General features: G+C 40.5%; 1 protein-coding gene across 2 annotated transcripts in view; it reads right to left on the bottom strand.

Moving 5' to 3' along the window:
- lnx2b (ligand of numb-protein X 2b) overlaps window positions 1-25,866 on the bottom strand; it is a 54,357-nt gene that overhangs the window by 5,366 nt on the left and 23,125 nt on the right. Inside the window, exons 3-8 of one of the 2 annotated variants that reach the window (XM_060832501.1) lie at window positions 12,574-12,764; window positions 8,697-8,893; window positions 7,291-7,659; window positions 6,684-6,839; window positions 4,853-5,027; window positions 68-290 (exon numbers count right to left, since the gene is read on the bottom strand). In XM_060832501.1, coding sequence (XP_060688484.1) covers window positions 68-290; window positions 4,853-5,027; window positions 6,684-6,839; window positions 7,291-7,659; window positions 8,697-8,893; window positions 12,574-12,764 — 1,311 coding nt within the window. The remainder of the gene's footprint in view (window positions 1-67; window positions 291-4,852; window positions 5,028-6,683; window positions 6,840-7,290; window positions 7,660-8,696; window positions 8,894-12,573; window positions 12,765-25,866) is intronic. The other variant, XM_060832502.1, reaches the window with a different exon arrangement.

Here is a 25,866-nt window from a genome sequence, read left to right as displayed (position 1 = left end):
CATTCCATGCAATCCTTCTGCCATTAAAAAAAAGTTTTGCACCCATTGCTGTGAAAACAGTACTCACCTTGGTAACCCTAGCCATGTGACCCAGAGAGGGGACCAATCATAATCATTCTCCTTTCCTGCTTCCATGAGCTCCTCAGATGTTGGTGCCATCTCAGCATTTGGCAAATCCAAAATCTTTAGCAGCACTGCAGAGGAGGCTGTATTCAATTTGAGAACTGACACTGCTTCATTATAACTCAACTGTGTGAGGTCTACTCCGTTTATGCTCAGCAGTACATTTCCTATGAAAAAAGAATGAATCATTTTAGTGTCATACGATAAATTATGAATCTCAGAATGAATGTGTACATTAAAGAAGAATACATGATTGCAAAATTTTTTTTCGCCTTCCCTACAGGACTTTCATGTCAGGTATGCTTAGACCGGCCAATCCAAATAACCATTCTTCATGTGCCAGCTCTAATCACCAAAGAGAAATTTTAACCTAATCATATTTATCCTTTGCACTCCACCCAATCTGATGTCATTGGCTTCCTATCAGACTAGATTAGTTTAAAACGTTAGTGAATTACTCAGCTTTAGCTCAACCTACTCCAAATTTCTAGCAAAGGTTGCCAGACTTCAGACGAAGTTTCTTTAATGTGGAGAAGTCAGTGTTGGAGTGGGATAGACAAAGTTAAAAATCTCACAACACCAGGTTATAGTTCAACAAATTTATTTGGAAGCACTAACTTTCGGCATGCTGCTCCTTTGTCAAGTGTTTGTGGAGTCCACTATAACCTGGTGGTGTGAGATTTTTAACTTCCTTTCCTTGGTACAGGGCTGTAGATAGTAATTACAACACTCTTGCCACCATCACAGTTAACTGAATACTTTGGAAGTTTCTTTAGTTTCCATGATGCAGCTATTCTCTACCTGAGCTACCGAGGTAAACTGAATTTTATTGCTAAATTCTAACAATAAAAATGTTAAAGACAATTAACTATCAGGTGATCAACAGCACCAGTTGTCTCCAAATGTCTCATTTTCAGAATTCAAAATTTGGCATGATGAAAAGCTTTAAAGGGGAAATAAACACAAAAGGGAATTCATGAGCAGCCTGTTCTATTCAAAATGATTCTATTTGCGTCTTTATCAGAATTAACACTGATGTAGTCAAAACACAGTGGCATGCAGTCAACAGTCATTTCGTTATTCCAAGGGATTTGATAATGGGTGTTCAGACTGAGTGCTGTCTGAGGAACAAACCATATGTTAGGTCATTCTGCAACTTGAAAAATATCTAGGAATGAAAATTTAAAGTAGTTTCATCCATGTTTCACTGTGTTTTTCACCTAAAACATGAATTTCAGGTCACCTGGTCTGTCATGCATGATCTTCCATGGGAGTGAGCCAGCTGCCAAATTGAAAGTGGGAGTGTTCCAGACATGAAGGGATACCAATTGGAATCTTAATTCTGGTTGTGAAATCCTGACTGGATTAATGTCTTCCTGACTCCACACAAAAAAAAACAAAATATGGATTGCTGCCATCCTACCATTCTACCTCTCCCATTTCAGGATCTGAGGACCAGATTATGCAGATAAATGTGGGTGGCCTTTGTTTTAATCAACACAACTAGACATGAAAGTAGAAATTACGCATTATGCCAAGCTTTCTGAAAATGAGAATTTATTACATCTTTCCTTCCTCTGCTATGTAATTCCCTCAAGTTGCCTGCACTGAAACTCTTCGAAAACAATACAAGGATGGAGGAAAGGAGATTTACAATAGCCTTATAATATTGCAACAGCTTTGCTTCATAAAAAAAGTAGTATCTATTTTTTATTTCAGTTCAAATCAGAAAATAAGAAAAAATATTTCGATGCCAAGAAGAACTGGTTTTTATATAGCATCTGCTTAATGTAATAAAAAGTTCCAAGCCATGTCTTAAAAGGAAAACTAAGGTAGAGGGATAGAAAGGTTTAACAAGTGAATTTCAGTCATTAGGACTTTGTAGCTGAAGGCATGCCAACCAACAGTACAATTAAAACTCATTAATGCTCAAGAAGTCTGAATTAAAAGTATGGCAATATGGACTGGTAGAGATTTCAAAGTAAGGCCATGGAGGGATCTAGCAACATGAGAACTTTTAATCAAAGCATTGGCTCCCAATTGTGTAATGTAGATCAGTGAGGTGAGGGATGACGGATAAATGGGACTTGATGTGAGTAAAAACACAGGCTGCAGAATTTGGATGCTCACTCGAGTGGAAGAGGCTGACCAGGAGAGCACTGAAAAAGCCAACTGGAGAGATGGAAGAAGTATAAAAGAGCATTTCAGCAGCAGAATTAGGCAACGTTACAGAGGTGGAAACAGGCAGTCATAGTGATGGTGCTCACCTGTGCTTAAACACATTCTGGGATCAAATATGAACAACCTGATTTAGGAAAACTGGCACTGTTCTATCAGGCAGCATACGGATGAAAAATAAGGAGGACAAAAGGTAGAGTGTGTGTGTGTGTGTGTGTGTGTGTGTGTGTGTCAGGAGTGCACATGTAACCATGAGAGTGAGAAGCCTTTTCAGCCAATTCTTTGGAACTGTAAAAGGAACAAGGTGAGCGCATCCCATCCAGATGATAATAGCGGAGAGCCAGTGGAAGATAATAATGTGGTCAACTCTGGCAAAGATTGCAAACAATTTGAGTAGGACAAGAACAGTTAGCCTATGTGACTCTAATAAAGATAGACAATCATTTGATGACTTTGAAAAAAAAAGTATGTGATTGGGGAAAAATTTGGAGGATTTCAAACAGTCAAGTTTTGAAAACAATGGGCATAGATTTGGGAGACAAGTGTATATTGAAAGATTTTGGAAAGGAAGCAGGTTGGAAATGGGGAAATAGCCTGTAAGGACTGGAAGGTCATGGACTGTTTGTGTTTTGAAAGAGGGGGTGATGTTGGGAATTTGAGGAGAGAAGAACAATAACTGAAGAGACAGAACTGTAAATGTCATCAAGTAACATGGGAACCAGGAAGGTAAATCAAGTGATCAACAGTTTAACGGGAATAATGCTAAGCATGCTAGGCCACGGCCTACTGTTATTATCAATGGACTGTTAACTCAGAGACCCAGGTAATGTTCTGGGAACCTGTGTTTGAATCCTCGCACGGCAGATGATGGCATTTATATTCAATAAGGAAAAACATCTGTAAAGAAGAGTTTAATAATGACCATGAATTCATTGTCAATTGTCGTCAAAACCCACCGCATTCACTAATGGCCGTTAGGGAGGAAACTGCTATCCTTACCTGGTCTGGCCTACATGTGATTCCAGACCAACGACAATGTGGTTGACTCTTAATTGGCCTCTGGGCAATTAGGGATGAGCAATAAATGCTGGTCTAGCTAATGATATCCTCATCTTGTGAATAAATGGAATAAAAACATAGGAGGAGGTGGGAACTCTAATCAATAAATATATCAATATACACCATAAGCTGTCTTTCAGTTTTTAAATTACAATTTTATTTCCATTCAGAGGCTGCAGCGCATTTCTGGCAAGGCCAGCACTGAATATCCCTAATTACCCTTGTGGTGATGGTGTTGCACTGCCTTTCTGGATCACTGCAGTCAGGAAGTGTGTTTTGGAATTTTCACCCAGCAATATTATGATAGTTTATCTCTGGGCAGATAACTGGAACTGATGAAATGTAAACACAAATACCTATATATGCTGTTAAATAATCCATGAGAAGACAGATTAAAATTTAAATATACTGATAAAACAAAAAGTCAAAATAGGAAACAAAGATTTGATATAAATGCAAAATATTACAGACGTTTAAAATCTGTGATAAAACCGAACAGGTCAGGGAGCATCTTCTGAGAGAGAAAAACAGAGGTCGATGACTTTCATTGGAACAGAGTTTATATAGAAATGATAATGCTATTAAAGCCAATGGAAGGGGAAAGCGATAGGGCGAATCGAAGAGGTCTGTGATAGGGCGAATCGAAGAGGTCTGTGATAGGGTGGAGACCAAATAAATAAAAGGTTTCATGGTGCGAAAGCCAAAGAGAGTGGTAATGAGTTCAGTGTATCCAAATGGAGGCAGGAATAGTTACAAGGCCATTGTCTGACTGTAGGGATAAAAAGACAAACAAAACAAAATGAAATTTTTCTGAGTAGCAAACAAACAGAGAATATTGAGACAAAGATCCGGATCTGAAATTGTTGAGTCTAGCAGGCTGACGAGTTCTGAGTTGCACGATGAGAGTACTGAGCTTCATTAGAACATTGAGGCTGGCCATGAACACAAAGGTCCGAATAGGAGCAAGGCAGAGAATTAAAATAACAATTAACAGGAAGCCCCTGGGCCATATGTGCTTGCTCTATGCCAAGTTAATTGATTTAGTGAAGTTAGAGGTTAAAAAAAGATAGAATTGGCTCACGTCCCTACATTATGGAAAGAAAATTGTGCTTTTGAACTAACATGCAGATATTTGTACATTGGTTGAGGGCAGGCTGGTACTCTATTGTGATGCCTGCTACAGTTAATATCTTGGAAATAATTAGTGTTTGAAGTTTGCATGAAGAGAATTATTTATATGAGACATAGGGGAACAAACAACACCTGCTGGAAAATACTTCAATAAAGAGAAAAGGAAAATATCACAGTTGATGCAGTAATTAGCTAGCTTAAACTACAAATGGAGAGGTTAATTAATGCACAGACTTTTAGGCATACAACCAATATCCTCTAAACAATAGGCAGAGCTCTACATATAGCTCTGTATCCTGAGAGTGCAGATGGCTACACAGGTATGCTACAATCAATAAATGTCACTGAAATGTAATCTTACCCTTTTTGATTCTGCCATCTCTATAGAGGCAGCCCACTGGCTGGATGCTGGTCACATAGATCGGTACCTTATACTTATTTTCACGACCACCTGAAATAGTTATTCCCAGAGACTCACGAGGCTCCTTTCTCACCGGAACGGTCTTCTCCAGGCACAGTGAATTCTGGGAAGGATCCTTAGGGAAGATTACATTATTGAAGGATAAAATAAAACTGTAAATGCACAACGTATTGAGATTTAGCTAATTTGATACTAAGCACAATATTTCAGCCCTATTACTTCAAAACTAGTCAAGGATTACAGACAATCTTTGCTCCAGTCTCATCATGTCTTTTTAAAATATCCCTATAAAGATTAGCCACACGGAAATTCAAATGAAAGTGACACCCTCCCTAATCCAAGAACTGAAATTGGTGAGACTATAAATTGTCAATGCTATTGGTGAAGTAACCCATGGTGTACCTCCCATTTTTAAATATTCCTCCTGCCTTCCTTTTAGTTAATACATTTTATTTTCCATCGGAGTATTGGGTTGAAACTTATTCCCAAGCCTTTATCCCTCTCTCAACTGTCCCACCAGGATGATGGATCATGTTTCTGCTTACTTAAATTGGTGTGTGTGTGTGTGTGTGTGTGTGTGTGTGTGTGTGTGTGTGTGTGTGTGGGGGGGGGGGGGGGGGGGGGGGAGAGAGAGAGGAGGGAGAGAGATACGCTGCCATGTGTTGAGGGCATACATGTCAGCCTATGCATTTTCACTAATGGTAGTGTGATACTGATCCATATGGAGGGTTTGAGAACTAATCATAAAATAGTGAATGGAAGATAATGCAAGGACGGAATACTTCTCATATATTCATGAGCAAACTCCTTTCAATGATGAGGCAGACTAAAGGTAAAATCAGAGAGAAGGCATGTTAATCCAGAGATACTCATTTCCATTATGTCTCCACACATCATTGACGTAATCGAGACATTACAGCTCAGAGGAAATCATTTAGTCCTCAAGGCATCATTAAAGAACAAAGTGACTCCACCAGTGACTGAGAGCTTCCAGCTTTTTCAATGCTCGTCAGCATTTTCTCACGATAGAACTTGCCAGGCATCAGAGTCAACTAGTAGAGAAACGTCTTACTGTTTTGGTTTCAAGCATGTTGACAGGAAGACAAAATCCTGGATTTTGGATTTGTTTTGTAATAACTGGGAATTGCTGAAGGGAATAGACTTAAATACTAAATTGCATGACCTTGTCTCAAAATAGATACAGTAAAACCAAGCTTTCAATTGTCGTTCAGAATATTTGGCAAACAAAGTCTTGTTTAAACCTCACCTCACTAACTCCCAATCTCCTTTTACACAACATGAATCAATCTCATAGCCCAAGGAAGTTTACATTCAAATGTAACTTTTGTACTCAATTTATGCCTTAGACATGAAAAATGAAGCATGAGACCACCTTTACTGCCCAATTCCCATTTTGACAAAAGCAACCACAGTTCCTTTGGAATCAGTTTTGCACTTTTTTTCCCCTATACATTATTTTATCAATTAAACCTGATATAATGTATAAAATTTAAAACTAAATACTGCAGTCTCCAATAACCCTTTGCGAAAGGGAGGAAAAATAACTGCTTTGCAATCCAATAAGAACACAAGATCAAATTACTTTTCCTACATTCTGAAAATAAAAAAAAAATCTGTTCTGTTCTAGGTTAGCGCTTATCAAAATAGTTGCCTGCTTCGTGTTTCAACTGTGAATGGAGTGGGTACAGAACTCTGATGGAAAGCCCATAGAAATGGTTTTTATTCACCATCATATTATGACTGCATTTACCTTTTGGTAATGGGAGCGTCGACGGCAATGATGCTGCAGTGATTTACTGCGCTGGCGAGGGGGACTGCTGTTGCTTGATCCAGCTTCATCAATAATCTCGGAGCTTTGCTGACCAGTGTACCTCTGAATCACAAAGTTAACATTTCCTTCACTGGACTAAAGACAGGAACAATAATTGGTTCAGTTGTTGCACAGTTTATTCCAATTTTAAAAAAAACATTTAGGTTGATATGCATTTGCAGTAGAGCAAGAGAGAACCAGAGATAAAAGGGAAACAGAGAGGATGAGTTTTCGAAGAGGGCAAGTGAAAAAGGGTGAGGGATGGAAGAGAGGAGGAGATGGATTAGAGGCAAGGGGGGATAAGAGAGATGCACAGGAGAGGGATAGAGGGAGAGATAAATAGACAGGAGGAGGAGGGACAGGGAGAAAAATGGGAAGGGGGGGTAACAGAAAAGCAGTGAGATAAAGAAAGCATAAAAAAAAATGCAGTGGTGATCAGCTAAGGTATGTACTCACTTGGTCTCAAATGGACTAATCCTTAAAAGAGTCTTATATTTTGAAACAAGAGGTCAATCTCTGAAGTTATCTGGAATACCTGTGAAATTACCTGGATTATCTGTGCTGCAATTTCTGGAGTTCCGTTTTTGAGGTCCTGCTGATTAATCATAAGCACTTTGTCATTATTACGCAGCTTTCCATCCCGAGCAGCCAAGCCCCCCGCCAGGAGATCCAAAATAAACACTCCTGGCTCATCCGCCTTCCGAATCAGTTTAATCCCCAATGGTTCGCTTCGGTCCCTTTTGTGCAAAGTTACATTCAGAATCTGCTTGTGGCTGCTGTTGCTCCTTTCTTGTGAAGAACTTCGAATGGCAAAGCCTCTTTCCTGCAGCACTGAGAGCCGACAGACAGTGCTGGGCTGCCTCAGTACCTTGATGGCGTAGCTGTGTGGAACACTGGTGATGTTCACACCATTTACCTGTGAGGAATAGAATGGGATAAGATCCTGATGGTGTATATCCAGGTGTGTCTGATCGACATTAGTGATCAAATTGGGAGACAACTGGCAAAACCGATAACTGCAGTGATTTTAATTCCAGATGCCTACTGCATGCTCACAGGCACCTGTCAGCCCAAAGCTGGTGATGATTGCCAGGTATCTATGAGCATGGGGACATTTTGGCATAACAGAACAGGCAGCTGGTACGGAAGGAAACGTCACTGCCACTTGAGCAAGTAAAGTCAGGCAGACCTAATGCTTTCTTTGTTCAACTTAGAGATCCACTCTTGCTGAAAGAGGCATGAATTCCAGTCTCAGTAATATCATCCACACCAGTCTAAACTGTTGGTATTGGATGTGAAAGAACTGCTGTATTATTAAGGCTAAACATGCATGCTGTAGAGAAAGGTGCTAGGCCTCAAAGAAAGAGGCTGAGCCTTTTCGTTTTATACAGGATCTACACAGTCATCAAAAAGAAAAGACTTCCATTTCATTAATCTATGCACACCTTGAAATTACCATGACTTCTGTGACAGTACCTTACAAATGCACCACTATCTATAAAGGCAGGACAGCTATACACTGGAGCACCACCTGCACGTTCCCCTGAGTCATACACCATCCTAAATTGGAACTTCACAGCTAATCTTTCACTGTCACGGAGTCAAAATCCTTCCTAGCAGCACTGTGGGTGTCCCTACCTCCCAAGGATGGCAGTGGTTCAGAAGGCAGCTCACCACCACTTCCAGAGGCAAAAGAGGATGGGCAAAATAAATTCTGGCCTACATCCCATGAACTGATGGAAAAAAACCCAATAATGAAGTGAAACATTGCTGGACCACTACACAACTTAGTTTCCTGAACGAGCAATTATTTTGAAAGTACGTTAATATTCGAAAATCTAAAATGGCATAAACAATCTTAGTTTCAGTTAGCAAGTTTAAAATAAAGGCCAAACTGAAACCCCAGACTTTACAAGTTAAGCTATACATCTGATCACCTTCAGAAGCAGTTACCTCTGTTATATGGTCTCCAGGTGCAAGTTTTCCATTTCTAGCAACAACGCTGTCCCGAAGAATCTCCTGAATCACAATGTTACAGAGTGGTGTATCTTTACCACCCACTATCCGAATTCCTAGCTCCTCCTGAGGATCTGCACGATGAATTTCAACAATCGTTGTTTCTGCTAAGAGGCTTGACAATCGAGGCAGGTCTGCAACAAAAGGAAAATCATGTCAGTTTCATTTGAGAAGAACAAATGACGACCAATCAAGCTAAAACTGATCACACATTAAACTGATCTACCACTGCCAATAACATTTTATGCAATTAACTGTTGCATAACCACGTAAGTGTTGTGAGGATTGCTGCCTCAACCACACTTCTAAGCATTGAGTCCCAGCTTCCCAACTCCCTCTGGGCAAGAAAGTATTTCCCCTTGAATCCCCTCTGAACCTCCTATCTCTTACTCTAAATCTATGCCTCGACCATGGTTATAAACTCCTGTGGGTATCCACTTGTTACATCTTGCCAACCTAAAAATGACCCATTTACTCCTACTGTTTTCTGTTACCTATTCTGTTACCCCCTAAAACATGAGCTCTGATTTTGCATAGCCGCATCCCGTCAAATGGAAATCTAAGCGTGGTAAATGCAAAGGTTCCCAATTATCCACGTCATTATGATTTCTTAAAGGAACCCCAGTCAAACATAATTTCCTTTTCACAAAACCATGTTGATTTTGCCCAATTGAATTGGTTGGTATGGGGTTCCTTCGGTTGGGGTTGTACTGGAAGATGACTGGGGGCTGGGGGAGGAAATCACAGACATCAGAAGCAGGGGCAAGGGTTGGCTCTCAGCAGCCACCCCACTGCTTGTTGTCCAGTACCTCAAATCAGGTGCTAGAGTGTGTACTCCCCCAGGCCTCAGCTGGCAGTGGGCCAGAAAGGTCAAGCATTGGCTCCTCTGCCTAGATTTGACCATCCTACCTAGAATTTCATCCAGTTGGGACTTACAAAGGTGACCTCCCATCTCATTATTTGGCTATCCCTCTTCCAGGGCAGAGGATTCCACTGCAGTTCTCACATGTTATGCATTTGCCTCAATTGTGCTAAGTCACTAGTGTTTGCCTTTTACAGGTGTTACCCTCTCAGTCTGTTTGAACAAACTAAACCTCCATCTGGGTCATCCTAATACAAGCAAGAACCTTACAATCGGTTGCACTGTTGAAGTACTGTTCCTCAAATAATATTTTCAGCACTGATATGAAAAGTGCCAGAACCAGAAACACCAATCTTTACTTTTCAAAGAAAAACAAGCACCTACTGCAATCAATCCCGAAGTTATTTTTAACTTTGTTGCCTTTCCTATAGCAGTCTACATGCAGGATAATGAAACAGGAGTATTAAAAAGAATATCCTGTGCTAGATTATATATGCACGTATAAAAAATGTAGAATATATGTCATATATGAAAAGATTAGCATTCGTATAGCACTTTTCACAACAGCAGAACAACTCAAAAATACTTCCAAGCCAATTAAGTGCATGCTAACTATCAACACGGTTGTAATTTTTGACACTAGCCAAGCAAAGGAGAGCTTGCATTCATGTAAGAGCATCCTGCTGAAGTACAGTCCATCGGGTGATCTCAGCATTCTGTCCATCCTACTCTAAAAACATTAGCAGGCTCATGCACCTCGATTGTTCATCCCTCAAGAAGTAGCTGGAATTATGAAACATTATTTTCTCCCATGTCCATCTACAATCCAATCAAGTTTTAAATGTTTGTTTCAAAAAGCTGCCAGCCCAGCTTTCAAGCACCTCAAAATTTGTAACAATCCAAGTCCTGAAAGATACTTAAATTGTAGGAACTAGAAACGATAATAGATGTGTAACAGAAAATTTAACAATATATATGTTTGGATGAAAAGTTGTTGAGGGCCCAAGTTCGATCTCTTAAGAGTTTTGATTAAGTCCTTTTTTATTGTAACTATTTGAAACATGTAGAAGCCAGCAATATCAGAATTGTAATATTCAAGTAACAGACAGTTCCAAATGGTTGCTACCTTTAACTTTTCCATTGCTAAATTCAATCCTGCTTTGCAATGAAGACCGTGCAAGGTTTTCAATAGGTCCCTAAACCAACTGTGGCACCACACTTGATGAAATCAATGATCACAATTGTGGGGGGGGGGGGGGCGGAGAGAAGAGAGAGAGAAAGAGTGAGAGAGAAAAAGAGAGAGCAAACCCCTTGTAGTCATGCGACTCCTGTGGGGATGTCTTGGACCTGAGTTGACTGATCTCCAATAACCACGACCACCTTTGTTTGTGCCAGGTATGGCTCCAACCAGTGAAGAGCTTCCTCTGATTTCCATCAGCTCCAGTTTTGCTAGGTCTCCTTGATGCTACATGGAGTCAAATATTGACTCGATGTCACACTCATCTCACCTCTGGTAACCATCTCTTTTGTCCATGTTTAGACCAAGGCTGTCATGAGGTCAGGTGTTGAGTGGCCCTGGCACAACTCAAACAATGCGTCTATGAGCAGGTTATTGCTGACATGTTCGAAAGCACTGTTGATGGCACTTTCCAAAACTTTACTGCTGAGAATAGACTGACAGGACGGTTATTATCTGGGTTAGATTTGTTCTGCTTTTTGTGTACATTGCAATGTTCTAGCTGTACTGGAGAACAAGTCTTTAGTACTATTGCCAGAATGCTATCAGGGGCCATAGCCTTTGCAGTATTCAGTACCTCCAGCTGTTTCTTGATATTGCATGCAGTAAATTGAATTGGCTGCAGACTGGAATCGGTTGTACAGGAGACCTCTGGATGAGGCCGAGGTGGATCATCCACTTAGCACTTCTGGCTGAAGATTGTTGCAAATGCTTCAGCCTTATCTTTTGCACTGATGTGCGGGGTTCTTCCATCATTGAGGATGGGGATATCTGCGGAGCCTCAGCCTCTTCCAGTAAGTTGTCCCCCACCATTCACAACTTCACTTGGCCATTGGCCGTATCTGCTTCATCTAAATCTCATTTCTTGAAACACGTTCTACATAAATGATTTTCTTCACTGGCCGACTTGTTCCTGAAACTTACTGAATTGACAAGCAGCTCACCCATTCCGTTGGAAGCCCAAATTCTATTTCATGGACAGCCACTTATTTAATTAATTTTCAGGCACCCATTCCCACTGAGTCACATTTCATTTGACCAAGCTGAATTTTATTTCATTGTTTTAATAGTACTCCTGCCTAACTTAAAACCAATGCAAATTTAACTAATTCTGCTTTTGGCAATGCAAATTTGGAAAAATAGGGATTGAAGAGGGGCTCTAAGGTGGCTCTACTAAATGTATAAAATAACGGCATGCATGAGACAGAGATCCATGTGATATCGCAAATTACAGCAGTGAACCTAACGCTAAATAATACTTCACCTTTCAAATTACACCATGATATTAAAGTAAATAATTAAATTAATTCAGTGATTTATTTCAGTTTTAATTCAAAATCAAAGCCTTTAACTTACTTTAAAACCAGAGAATCCTTACTGTGCAGAAAGAGGCCATTTGACCTGTCAAATCTGCACCAACCCTCCAAGGAGTGGCACACCCAGACCCAGCCACCATATTCCTTTTTCCCCTGAGCAATCCACCTAACCTGCATATGTTTTGACTGTGGGAGGAAATAGGAGCTCCAAGGGAGAAGGTGCAATCTCCACTCATGCAGTTACCCAAGGCTGGAATCGAACCTACAGCTCTGGTGCTGTGAGGCAGCAGTGCTAACCACTGCCTCCCAACGTTGGGCAGATATTTTGGATTTGATGGATGGTTTTCTGGTCTGGACAGTAATGGTTGAATATAAATACTTAGGCAGCCAAATTCTTACCATCTTCTTCCCGATCTTCTTCAAAAGCAGGGTTAACAAGTCCAGGCTCAGCAGTTCTGAGGGAGACAATAGCTGCTGCAGAACCTTCCGAAGCTATTGTTTCATCATCTGGTGCTGGGTCTTGGTTTATCTTCAAGCTAGATTGCCTCTTGTTTTCAATTTTAATTCTGTGCTTTGTCAGGCCAGGGCACCTAAAGCAAAAAAAAATTAGATCATCACTATTGTAGGGAGACCACGACACAATGATCCAATCTATACTAATTGTTTCACTGCATGCAAAATTTGAGCTTCTGATCTACTAACTTTCAAAGGACTTTAATCTGTGGGAACACCTGCAATTGCTGACTCACATCAAGGAACGCTTCTCTTTGAAAAGGTATTTCACAGTCAATTACTTGTTATTTCATTTGGGTAGGCATAACATCCAATGGTGAAAGTGAGGACTGCTGATGCTGGAGATTAGAGTCAAGATTAGAGTAGTGCTGGAAAAGCACAGCAAGTCAGGCAGCATCCGAGGAGCAGGAAAGTTGATGTTTTGGGCAAAGGCCCTTCATCAGGAATGAATGCATTCATTCCTGCTCCTCGGATGCTGCCTGACCTGCTGGTGTTTTTCCAGCACCACTCTAATCATAACATCCAACGGTTCAATGTCTAATCAAAATCAGTAGGACAACAACCAATTCAATTTTAGCAGTTTACAGATGAATTAGAATTGAGAGAACTCTCACGCTTTTTCATTAAGACAATGAGATTTAATGTTCTTTTAATTTTTTTTGTTGCTGAAACTCATTTATTGCACTGTGTATAAAAACAGTGACTGCAGATGCTGGAAACCAGATTCTGGATCAGTGGTGCTGGAAGAGCACAGCAGTTCAGGCAGCATCCAAAGTGCAGTGAAATCGACGTTTCGGGCAAAAGCCCTTCATCAGGAATAAGGGCAGAGAGCCTGAAGCGTGGAGAGATAAGCTAAAGGAGGGTGGGGGTGGGGAGAAAGTAGCATACAGTACAATAGGTGAGTGGGGGAGGGGATGAAGGTGATAGGTCAGGGAGGAGAGGGTGGAGTGGATAGGTGGAAAAGGAGATAGGCAGGTAGGACAAGTCCGGACAAGTCATGGGGAGAGTGCTGAGCTGGAAGTTTGGAACTAGGGTGAGATGGGGGAAGGGGAAATGAGGAAGCTGTTGAAGTCCACATTGATACCCTGGGGTTGAAGTGTTCTGAGGCGTTCTGCCTCCAGGTATCTGCTGGTGAGGGAGCGGCAGTGAAGGAGGCCCAGGACCTCCATGTCCTCGGCAGAGTGGGAGGGGGAGTTGAAATGTTGGGCCACGGGGCGGTGTGGTTGATTGGTGCGGGTGTCCCGGAGATGTTCCCTAAAGCGCTCTGCTAGGAAGCGCCCAGTCTCCCCAATGTAGAGGAGACCACATTGGGACCAATGGATACAATAAATGGTATGAGTGGATGTGCAGGTAAAACTTTGATGGATGTGGAAGGCTCCTTTAGGGCCTTGGATAGAGGTGAGGGAGGAGATGTGAGCACAGGTTTTACAGTTCCTGCATGGCAGGACAAGGTGCAAGGATGGGAGGGTGGGTTGTAAGGGGGGGGCGGGGACCTGACCAGGTAGTCACGGAGGGAACGGTCTTTGCGGAAGGCAGAAAGGGGTGGGGAGGGAATTATACCCCTGGTGGTGGTGTCTTTTTGGAAGTGGCGAAATGTCAGTGGATGATTTGGTTTATGCGAAGGTTGGTAGGGTGGCAGATGAGCACCAGGGGCGTTCTGTCCTTGTCACGGTTGGCGGGATGGGGTCTGAGGGCGGAGGTACGGGATGTGGACGAGATGTGTTGGAGGGCATCTTTAACCACATGGGAAGGGAAACTGCAGTCTCTAAAGAAGGAGGCCATCTGGTGTGTTCTGTGGTGGAACTAGTCCTCCTGGGAGCAGATACGGCGGAGGCGGAGAAATTGGGAATACGGGATGGCATTTTTGCAAAAGGTAGGGTGGGAAGAGGTGTAATCCGGGTAGCTGTGGGAGTCGGTGGGTTTGTAAAAAATGTCAGTGTCAAGTCGGTCGTCATTAATGGAGATGGAGAGGTCCAGGAAGGGGAGGGAGGTGTCAGAGATGGTCCAGGTAAATTTAAGGTCAGGGTGGAATGTGTTGGTGAAGTTGATGAATTGTTCAACCTCCTCGCGGGAGCACGAGGTGGTGCCAATGCATTCATCAATGTAGCGAAGGAAGAGGTGAGGAGTGGTGCCGGTGTATTGTATTCTATGCTACTTTCTCCTCACCCCACCCTCCTCTAGCTTATCTCTCCACGCTTCAGGCTCTCTGCCCTTATTCCTGACAAAGGGCTTTTGCCCGAAACGTCGATTTCGCTGCTCCTCGGATGCTGCCTGAACTGCTGTGCTCTGCCAGCACCGCTAATCCAGAATATTGCACCATGTGGTTCATTCCAACTTGCTGTGTGGCCACATGTGCATCTTAGAGATTTGGCTGGTTGAGCATGGCCTAATTTTTGTATTTGAAGTATATTCCCGGTTGCTGTTTAGCACCAGGACAACAGGGAACATTGTTGGGCACAGCCTCGGATCAACAGTTCATTCAAAAGATGCCACACAACCTACAATGAAGCAAACCCTTCGCATTACACTGATCATGACCTCCTGAATATTAAGCCAACTTGGCAGTTCCCAAAATAATGACAAGAGGAAAAAAAACCAAAGAAAATGCTGAATGTAAAATTGACTCCATTGACTTCAGACACTGCCACTCTGTCCCAACATAGATTTGGTACAAATAACTTAATCTCAATGTAAATTACTAACCACAGGAAAAACCTTCAGAAACACAGGCCCACCCTCCCTTAATCTACAACTTGATTGGCCTCTTACCAAATAGAAACTCAATACCACCGCAGTTAGGCGGTAGTGTGGGGGTTAAGAAAAAAAAGAAAAAAAAATATAGAAACTCAATACCCTGTACTATTTATGATTTAAAAAAACACCAAGTCAGTGAGAAATTGATAAAAGTGCAGCTAAACTGATTAAGGATTAACAGAATCAGTTTCTAATTTTGCACAATCTCCTGTGATCTTATTTAAGTTAGTCACAAGATTTAAAATGAATATGCGCCAATGCAAACTTTCGGAGACATTAGAATTAACATTAATCTACCCTTCAACATACCTGAGGATTCACATAGATGTTCTAGGTATGGCCTAGATTTGAAAAAAATATTTCCTTTCTTTGAAAAAAATAATCAAGCCCTCCCTCAACTAATTTATTGTCTGATCTACCTTGTAGATAAATTTCTTCGCATTAAAAAAATTAAGGGCTCTGGGCAGAAAGCAGGATCAGGGTACTAAGTTGGATGATAATACTGAATGATGGAACAGGCTCGAAGGACCGAATGGCCTACTCCTGATCCTATTTGCTATTTCTGTTTCATTGCCTCTTGGCTAAACAATGGCTTCATGTTAAAATTCTCGGCATCGCTTTCAAATCTCTCCATGATCTTGCCTTTCCTCGATCTTTATCATTTTCTCCACCCCCAAAACCCTCTTGACCTACCTGTACTAATTAAAACTGGGGATGCACAAGAAACGAGAATTAAATATCTATAGCTGTGCCTTCAGCTGCCACAGGTCCTACGCTTTGAATTCCCTTGACAAACCTCTCCAAATCTTCAGTTGGATTTCTTCCTTTAAAAAGGTACCCCTTAAACCCTCTATGATTTTTTTGACCATCTGCTCTCAGATTTGCCTTATGTAGTTCAATATTAAACTTTGCTTAAGACTGTTTTAACATGAGGACACTCCACAACTTAAATTTCCTCCTTAGCAGTTCCTGTGCTCGGCTTATTGATCCATTCACAATAATAATCTCCTTGCAGACCATTACACTGTAAATACTACAATTTCCACATCTCTGCAAATATATATTTTCAGCTTTTGTTGCTGTGTTCATGCAAACATGGATTCGGTTGTTTCTAGTAAGATAATAGTTGAGTCTTCAAAAAGGACAGAGGAATTTAAATTGCAACATTAGCAGCAGCGTATCTTTAGATTTAGTAAGTAAAGCCTATTTATATTATGGACTGAGACTGAATGCAATTCCTTTTTGAATGATCTTAAAGTGATAAAGGTTTTTAAGTAAAAAAATTGCACCTTCACTGGAGGTAAATACCAAATCGATGAGCACAACAGAAATTAACATGAAACTGGCTGCAATGCCTTCACTTGCTGAGATCACTGACTAGCTCCACACCCAAATCATCAAGTTTGTTCTCATTTCACTTGAACGGCAGCTGGTTCAGAATAGTTTGTACTGTACTGCATGCATTCTATGGTCTAACAGATCAGACAACAGTTATCAAAGACCCCGGCAGTGCTGTCACCAGTTTCATTTAGACTAAGCAGTACCCATTCACTGGAAGGCATTCAAATCAATAGACTCTCAGATATAATGAAATGTGGCTTATGCATTTTGTGTGTATAACAGGAGTGCCACTGATGATAAGACGTCTAGTAGTTTGGCAGTAAGTTGCATTTCCAGCAAAAAGGACTTGATGTCTGGGGAATCCACAACATTGTCAATTTACGAAAGTATGGATCTATTAGAACATGGGTTTCTAAATGTGCCACCATGTTAAAAGAGTGAGATTCAGTAAATACAGGGAAGACTGTTCTTCCCATTTCATTAAAACAATTGTTTCTCTGTGTGCCATAGTGGAGCCCACTGTGATAACATCTGGCCCAAAGGTATAAATGGAAAGGAGGGGACGAAGTAGTTACATTTCTCAGGTAGAAATAACAGGATACAGTATAAACATTTTTGAGACTAAATGTGAGGGCAGGTACATTAGGCATTGTCTAGCTCACTGTACCAACTAACCAACTCTTAAAAGACAATCAGAGAATGTAACAGCAAAAGAAAACCTTTTTCCGCGTCCACTACCTTCAATTTTTCACAGGGCGTTGTGTTACAGGCAGAGCGGGGGGGGGGGGGGGGGGGGGGGGGAAGGTTCAGAAGTAAGTGAAGAGGGTTGCCACACTCCTGTTCTCCCAACTGTTCTTCTGATTGACCACAGGCTGGTGCAGGTGGGTCAACCCGGTTAGGATTTCAGGAACCAATCATTTCTCTCCCTTGCCAGGAAGCTGGGTAACTGTGGAGATGTTGTGTTGAGGTCTTTGAGTTATGCCCCATTAACGATTACTTAAGGAATTTAAATGACGGTGGGTTGAGAAAGAGCCTTCCTATCCAGAGTTTAATTGATGAGGCAATAAGAAGCAGCTAGTATCTCTCCATGGCCAATTCGTCCAATCATTTCCCCATCCTTCCACCTCCAGTGAGGGTAAAATTCCATCCAGTCTAACCATTGAGTGGAAAGTACTAGTCATCATATATTGGCACCTCAGGGTGTTGGCAAAATACCAATGGCTCACAGCATGAGATACCAGTTAGCAATTGTACACAAAAAGATTTCGTAATTTATCTTATTGCTGTTGGCAGAACCTTGCAGAACACCCTGATGGTTCCCTGATTGATTAGAAAGATATTTTGGCTATCCTCAGGCCAAAAAGGTGCTGCGTAAACATAAATCATTTTCTTTTTATCCTGAGAATGGAACTTCACTAATTAGAAACATGCATTGTTCACACACCACCTTGTATCATGATTTGGAGATGCCGGTGTAGGACTGGGGTGTACAAAGTTAAAAATCACATAAACCTGTTGGACTATAACCTGGTGTTAATTGGAAGCACACTAGCTTTCGGAGCGATGCTCCTCCACGATCGTCTGATGAAGGAGTACCGCTCCTAAAGCTAGTGTGCTTCCAATTAAACCTGTTGGACTATAACCTGGTGTTGTGTGATTTTTCATCTTCTATCACTACATAATCTAAGAAAGATGATTTTAACCAAGAATTTAGTCACTTTTCGAGCTGTGAAATTCTGCAAAAAGATAATTTATACCTTAAAAGCATTGTTAAATATTTACATTCAGTGTTTATTGCACTTTGTTCCTTCTGTTTCTAAGGATGTTGGTTAAACTGATAACATGCTTTTCTTGAATTTAAAAAGGTACTGAGAATGTGATGAGCATTCATCATTATAAAAAAAGGAACCATGACCCTTGAGCTTGCTAATACTGACATTAAGATATATGCATAACTACTCGCTGACTGGAAACTCCAGTCATGAGATACAGTTAGTTAGAAATATTTAAAAAAAAGCATTGGAAGAAAACCTTAACTAGAACTGTATAATCAATGTTTATTCTTCTCATCCATAATCTCTAGTTTGTTCCACATTCTAAGACTCCAATGCTGTCATAACATCTCCTCTCACTGAATCTCTCAATAGTTGTGGAGATAGACTTAATGGTCTTTGTCTTCGTACAATAATGTTAGTGGTTGGCAACCAGAAGTGTACATGCTCATCAAATTGGAAAAACAATTTGAAATATAATCAAACCTCCCTGACAAGCAGCATTGCTGACAACATCTATGAAGACACTTTGGATATGTTCCAAAAGAGAAAACAAAATTATACTTCAAAAAACAAATGCTGCCATAATCCTACAACGAGTCATATTGCTGACAGCTGAGACATGTAGCCGCAGTCATGGTAAATCAACTTGGGGATAATTTTTGGCTACTATGGGACTAGTCAAATGATCCAATTAGTTTCTCTTGTTACATGCATAATCTTCTACTTTGCCAATTAACCAGTGCTGTACCAGATTTCAGTTGGCACAAAAAGGTGGCAACCTGACCAACATAATTAATCCAAAGCTAAAATTGTCCTGAACTGCTAGGACATCAACAAATCACATTGCAAACATTTACGCTTGTCTTCGATTATAAATTGTACTGTAAGAAAATGTGATATACCAAAACAGTAAAAAAATTGAAATGCTTAAACGCATTGTTTTGGGAACAGGTTCGATGGGCCTGCAGATTTGTTGATAATTGTATAATCAACAGATTTTTGCAAAGACAGAGGAAAGTTTCGAGATAAATGACAGAATAAATTAAGAGTACCAATAAAGAATTGAAACAATTTAGTCATTTAGTAAGATAGAACTTAAGTAACACTGAAAAGATATACATTTTATTAAAGCTTTTTGTTTCACACTCATCAGGACAATTCATCAGGAATATCAATGTAAAAGGAAAATTAACGTTTGTACATACTGAAAGTTACATATCAAATGGAAATAAAATGTTTCTATTTCGCCAACTTTTCAATCTAGTATTACTACATATCAGTGCAGAAGAGCCAAATTGTTACAGACAGAAATAACATGTCCACACAACGTATCTGTTTCAACTCAAAAACATAAGTGATATCCATTCTCTGATACTTTTCTCAAGACAATGCCTGGACAAATCAGAGTCAACCTCAGGTTTAAACTTTAACAAAGTTTGATAGTCAACTGTCAGTCACCGAGGTGATGCATCCTCTATGGCAATGCCTCTATCAAGCAGAGTCCACTTTTCAACCAATCAGTAATCTTTTCAAACATTATATATGCTGTTTTCCATTTCTGTTGGTATTCTTGCAAAATTTTCCTGATGAATGCCAGATGAAACCCTTCAGAAAAAGTGTCTCTGAGTAATATGCTAATTGAAGCATTATCGGCCAGTTAGGGATTTAACATTAAAGGAATTTCTGCTGTTAGCATTGTTATCAATGCAAAACCACCTCATCTCAGTGTAAGCAAAGCTTGTCTGGTCTCAATTATTGTGAGCTTTAATTTAAGCAGATTAGTTTAAATTATATCTGCTGTGACAAATACCTTAAAAACACAATAACAAGACTAAAGTTGAAAGAACATAATCATCTCATTGTGATTTGAGGAGTGCATGTCTCCTCATGTCACAAGGCACACTCCAGGTGAGTGAAATGCTCCATTTAAAACTACAGCACTTGTAAAGAGACAGACTTTATTCCAGACTCCCCACTAAGAAAAGGAGGGTTGACAGGAGGGCAGATATTTATGGTACAACAGGAAATTATTATTTTTTTTAAATCTTATTCAGAGAGTAGTCCCCCAAAGGCACACAGTTGTAATGCCAGATTAAACAAAAAAAATCAGCAAAATAAAACATTATATTTCCAGCTGAACAGCCCTACTGTGCCTGTTTGATCCCCTTATCAATTATTAATGAGCTGAAAGTATCTATTCAATCTAAATCCATGGTTAAAGTCCACTCCTGTTCAGAAACAAAAGTCTTGTGATAACATCTTGTTTACCAACAGATGTTTTCACTGAAAATACTATTGTCCAAACTCTCCCATTACTGTCTCATAAATACACCAGTCTAAAGGAGGTCAGGTCACTGGAACAAGAGTCGCAGTCAGAAATGTTAGCAACCTAGTTCATCAAAATCCAGCAGGCATTGTTTGGCTGAAGTAATAGCCACCATATGGGAACAATCGCTGTGGTTGCGTTACTAAATTAGTAATGTAGAGGACTGGATTCGTGTTCCATGGCATAAGTTCAAATTAAATCTGGCTAGTAAAGCTCAAAATCAAGACGGGGGTAGCCACACTTCTAGATGTGTACTGCCACATCCCAACAAATGGAAGACAGTTAGAGGACCAAATAAATAGGGAAGAAGTTCTGAGTCTACAAACAATCGGTTATTAACAACTGGGGACTTCAAACACCCAAATATCAACTGGAATACAGCTAGTATAAAAAGATCTGGAGGCACAAAATGGCTGAACTCCATTCAACTGGACTTTTGTTTGCCAGCCATAAAAATCTGATGTTTTTTTTAAATAAACCTAAGACTGTCTCATACAAATAGTTTTAGGTTTAGTCTCAGAAACTGGACAGGTGAAAGAAATAGTGATCCTTTTGGACACATTTAGACTTTTCATCCTGATGGATAGGGTCAACAATAGAACAAGAATAGAATTTCTAAACTGTGCAAGGCAAACTTTAACAAGCTAAATCATGATCAGGCAAAAGTGGAATAGTTACAGCTGTGGTAAAACAGAGGGAGACTTGAAAGTTGTTGTTGTGACCCGTCTGGGAAAACTACAAGTTGGGGGATGGGATGGGATGGGAAGTGAGAGTGTGGGAGTCCATCAGAGGGAGAGTACAACTATTGTAAGTCAGTCAGAACACTGAAGTGGCTACTTCTAAGCTCATAACCCCAAAACCTCAGCTTTTAACTCCACTTAGGGTCACAGACCCCACTTTAGAAAACCTGGCCCTAAGTTTCTTTCAAAGCTCGCATTACAGTTTTCATCTCTACAGGTATCAACATCATTGTGTTAACAAGAGTTTGTCTGAGATTCTTGCCCTGTTCTCAAGTAAAACATCATATAAAGAGTAAGATCAAGTAGAATTCTTTTCAAATGTTCAAGGAATGTGGGCATTGCTGGCTGGGTCAGCATTAATTCCCTATGAGAAGGTGGTGCTGAGCTGCCTTCTTGAACTGCTGCAGGAGATTCTCAGAAGTTTCAGCATTTTGAACAAGTCCTGAACAATGTCCTCACGTTGAAAGTCAATACTTGTCACTCAAATGAAAAATGTTTCTATTCAGTATTTTTCTGTGTCCACTGTTACTTCAATGGATTGACAAAAGGTAAAGATCCTTTTGTTTTGACCGAGTAAAATCCCTTAACTTCCTGCACTCTCCATAATGGTAACACCATCAGCTTCCAAACCTAGTGTTCAATACAAAACAGACACAATAATGAAAATTTATTGCCAGCTTTGTGCCACAACTCAGTCATATAATCAACTGTCTAATCTTGAACCACAATGTTTGGTTTTGGGATGAGTTATTTGGAACTTATAAAAAATAAAACTAGACATAAAATGCATGTTTTAATGATTGCCTAAGACAATATGCCCTCCGTATGTATGCAGAGTGGAAAATAAGAGCTGTTTTCTTTTAAATTGATTCATGGGATGTGGGTGTCGCTGGCTAGACCAGCATTTATTGCACATCCTTAATTGCTCTGTAAAGCTGGTAGTGAGTTTGCTGTTGTACAGCAGCTACATGAAAGAAATCCAAGATGTGAAGGGCGGTGAATGTCTGGAATTCTTTACCACAGGGAACTGTGGAGGCCAAACCACCGAAAGAGGAAATAGATAGCTTTTGAAATGTTGGAGGGTTGATGGTTATGCCGAGCTGGACCGAAGGAGGAGTTGACACCTGGTGCAGATCAGCCATAACCTTATTGAATAGTGCGACACACTTGTGCAGCTGAAGAGTCTACTCCTGCTGTTTTTCTTAAAAACACAATTCAAATGTATTGAGATTAGCCACAGAAAATAAACATGCCTTTTGTCAAAAATTCTTCCAGTGGATGAAGTGCTTGATTCTTGTTTTATAACATTGAACTACTCAATGGGGTATTGAACACTTCCTGTCCCATTATGCTCCACAAGCGGAGACATTCCCTCCAGGAAGACTGAGTGAGGTTTTAAAAATGCCGAAAAGGGTGTATATTTGTCTCATACAAAATAACGATTTACAATTTAGCTGAAAAAATACACAACTTTGTGATGAGAGCTTATGAAGGCAAATACATCTTGGTTAATCCATGAAATTCACAGTATTGGCAGAGGGTTCGCAACTGCTCTCAAAGTGCACAATTCAAACTATCTTTACAATGAAAGAACTGCAGCTATACCACCTCCTGCATTAGCAGAGTCTTAGTTATTTCTATAGTTCAAACTGGAAAAAGTTCTGTTTGAACCAGATAAGTACAATTCCCTGCATTTGGATCTAGAAAAGTGACTGACTTATTAAGATGGCATCAAGCTTGAATTTGCTGTTTCAGAAAAAACTCTGAGCAAAGTTGGTATCTGTTTTTATTCACAGTTCTTTGCTCTTGTCAATCAGGTTTCTATATCACATACTATAGCCCAGCCCTATAAGGGAGATCAGCATACAATGCAAAGGAAGAATGCAAGTGTTGCTTGGAGGTTGTCTGAAATGGGAAGTTTTTAAAGCATGAGATCATGCTTTCACAACCATATATACAGTTAAAAATATTTTGACCAGTGAATCCCTTAAAAAACAATAACAAATGCTACTCTGTTAGCAGTGCTGTGCAACTACTTGTATTTGCATAGCTCCTACAATGTCATAAAAATTCACAAGGTGCTACACAGGAGCATTATCAAATAAAATGTGACAATGTGCCACATAACATAGATTACAAAAAGCTTGGGGTATCATAAAAGAGAGAGGGCAATGAAGTTTACAATTCCAGAGCTTAGGGCTCAGAGGTAGGGGGTGTGATTAAAATTGGGGACAGACATAAAAGGCAGGGGTGGGTTTGGAGGAGATTACAGATACAAAGTGAGCCAAGGCCAGGCATGGAACAGTATGTTAAACATCAAGGCATTGCTTCAACTGGAGCCAAATGTAATTCAATATGAATGATCCTGTTCCCGATGCTTGCCCTACTAAATTTGGCTCTATCAGCAGAATTGCAGAATGTGTATCGTGGTCTACTATTGAGACAACGCATCAAAATGAACAATTTAAAACACCAGTAATGGGTTAACTGGGCAAACTTCCTGAATAATTATTAACTAAATGCCAGTATAAAAATGGTTATTGCCTACGGCCATACTAGTCTCAAAGCACTCAAACTAGTCTGATCTCAGAAGCTAAAATGACTCAGGTCTGGTTAGTACTTGGATGAGAGATTGCCTGGGAATGCCAGGTGCAGCAGACTGAAGGGCTATTGTAGTACAATGGTAGTGTCCTTGCCTCTGAGCCAGGAGACCCAAATTCAATTCCCACTTGCTCCTGGTGATGTGTACTAACAGCTCTGAACAGATTGATTAGAAAATATTTAAAATTGATTGAAACTCACTGCATGATGCACTTGTTATTTTATGCCAATCTCACCTAAAGGCATAGGTCCACAATTACCAGTGACTCAATGGTCACCATCTTCTCAGGGCAACTAGGAGTGTGCAATAAATGCAACACTTCCCAGCAAAATCTGCATTCTATGAATGATTAATAAGAAAATCTCCCAGTGTCTGGTCAAAATAACAGCATGCTTGACCATAATGGCTATAACTGCCATAATAAATCCTCATCTACCATCTCAGTGTGAATACTTAGCTGTAATCAGTAGTTTAAACCAAAAATATGTGTCCTGTTACAGTGTTCAAATGCTTCCTGAATTAAATTAGATTAATCAATGCAGAGGAAATTCTACCTGGGTGCGTCTGCTATGGAATGACGCAGTGTGACAGACATTCCCAGGGTATGATTTGGAGATGCCAGTATTGGACAGGGGTGTATAAAGTTAAAAAAAAAAATCACACAACACCAGGTTATAGTCCAACAAGTTTATTTGGAAGCACTAGCTTTCGGCTCTGACAACCACCTGATGAAGGAGCAGTACCCCGAAAGCTCGTGCTTCCAAATAAACCTGTTGGACAAAAACTCGTGTTGTGTGATTTTTACCCTTGCACATTCCCAGGGTAGGGGAGTTCAAAACTAGACGGCATAGGTTTAAGGTCAGAGGGGAAAGATATAAAAAGGACCTAAGGGGCCACCGTTTCACACAAAGGGTGGTGTGTGTATGAAATGAGCTGCCAGAGTAAGTGGCGGAGGCTGGTACATTTAAAAGGCTGCTGGATAGGTATATGAATAGGAAGAATTTAGAGGGATATGGGCCAAATGCTGGCAAATGGGAATAGGTTAATTTAAAACATCTGGTTGGCATGGATGTGTTTCACCAAAAGGTGCTGCATTTTGGAATGACACATCAGGGCAGGACTTATACACTTAATAGTAAGGTCCTGGAGAGCGCTGCTGAACAAAATGACCGTGAAGTGCAGGTTCATAATTCCTTGAAAGTGCAGTCGCATTTAGGTAGGATAGTGAAGACGATGTTTGGTATGCTTTCCTTTATTGGTGACTGCATTGAGTATATGAATTGGGAAGTCATGTTGCAACTGTACAGCACACTGGCTAGGCCAATTTTGGAATATTGCATGCAATTCTAGTCTCTGTGCTATAGGAAAGATATTGTGAAACGTGAAAGGGTTCAGAAAAGATTTACAAGGGTGTTGCCAGGGTTGGAGCTATAGGGAGAGGCTGAATAGGGTGTGGCTATTTTCCCTGGAGTGTTGGAGATGAGGGGTGGCATTATAAAGGTTTATAAAATCATGAGGGGCATGGATAGGATAAATAAACAAGGTCTTTTCACTGGTTTGGGGGTGGTCCAAAACTAGAGGGCACAGATTTAAGATGAGAGGGGAAGGATTTAAAAAAGGGACCTGAGGGACAACATTTTC

This window comes from Hemiscyllium ocellatum, chromosome 11 (assembly GCF_020745735.1).
Source record: "Hemiscyllium ocellatum isolate sHemOce1 chromosome 11, sHemOce1.pat.X.cur, whole genome shotgun sequence".
Lineage (NCBI taxonomy): Eukaryota > Metazoa > Chordata > Chondrichthyes > Orectolobiformes > Hemiscylliidae > Hemiscyllium > Hemiscyllium ocellatum.
This window is presented reverse-complemented; position numbering and strand designations above follow the sequence as displayed.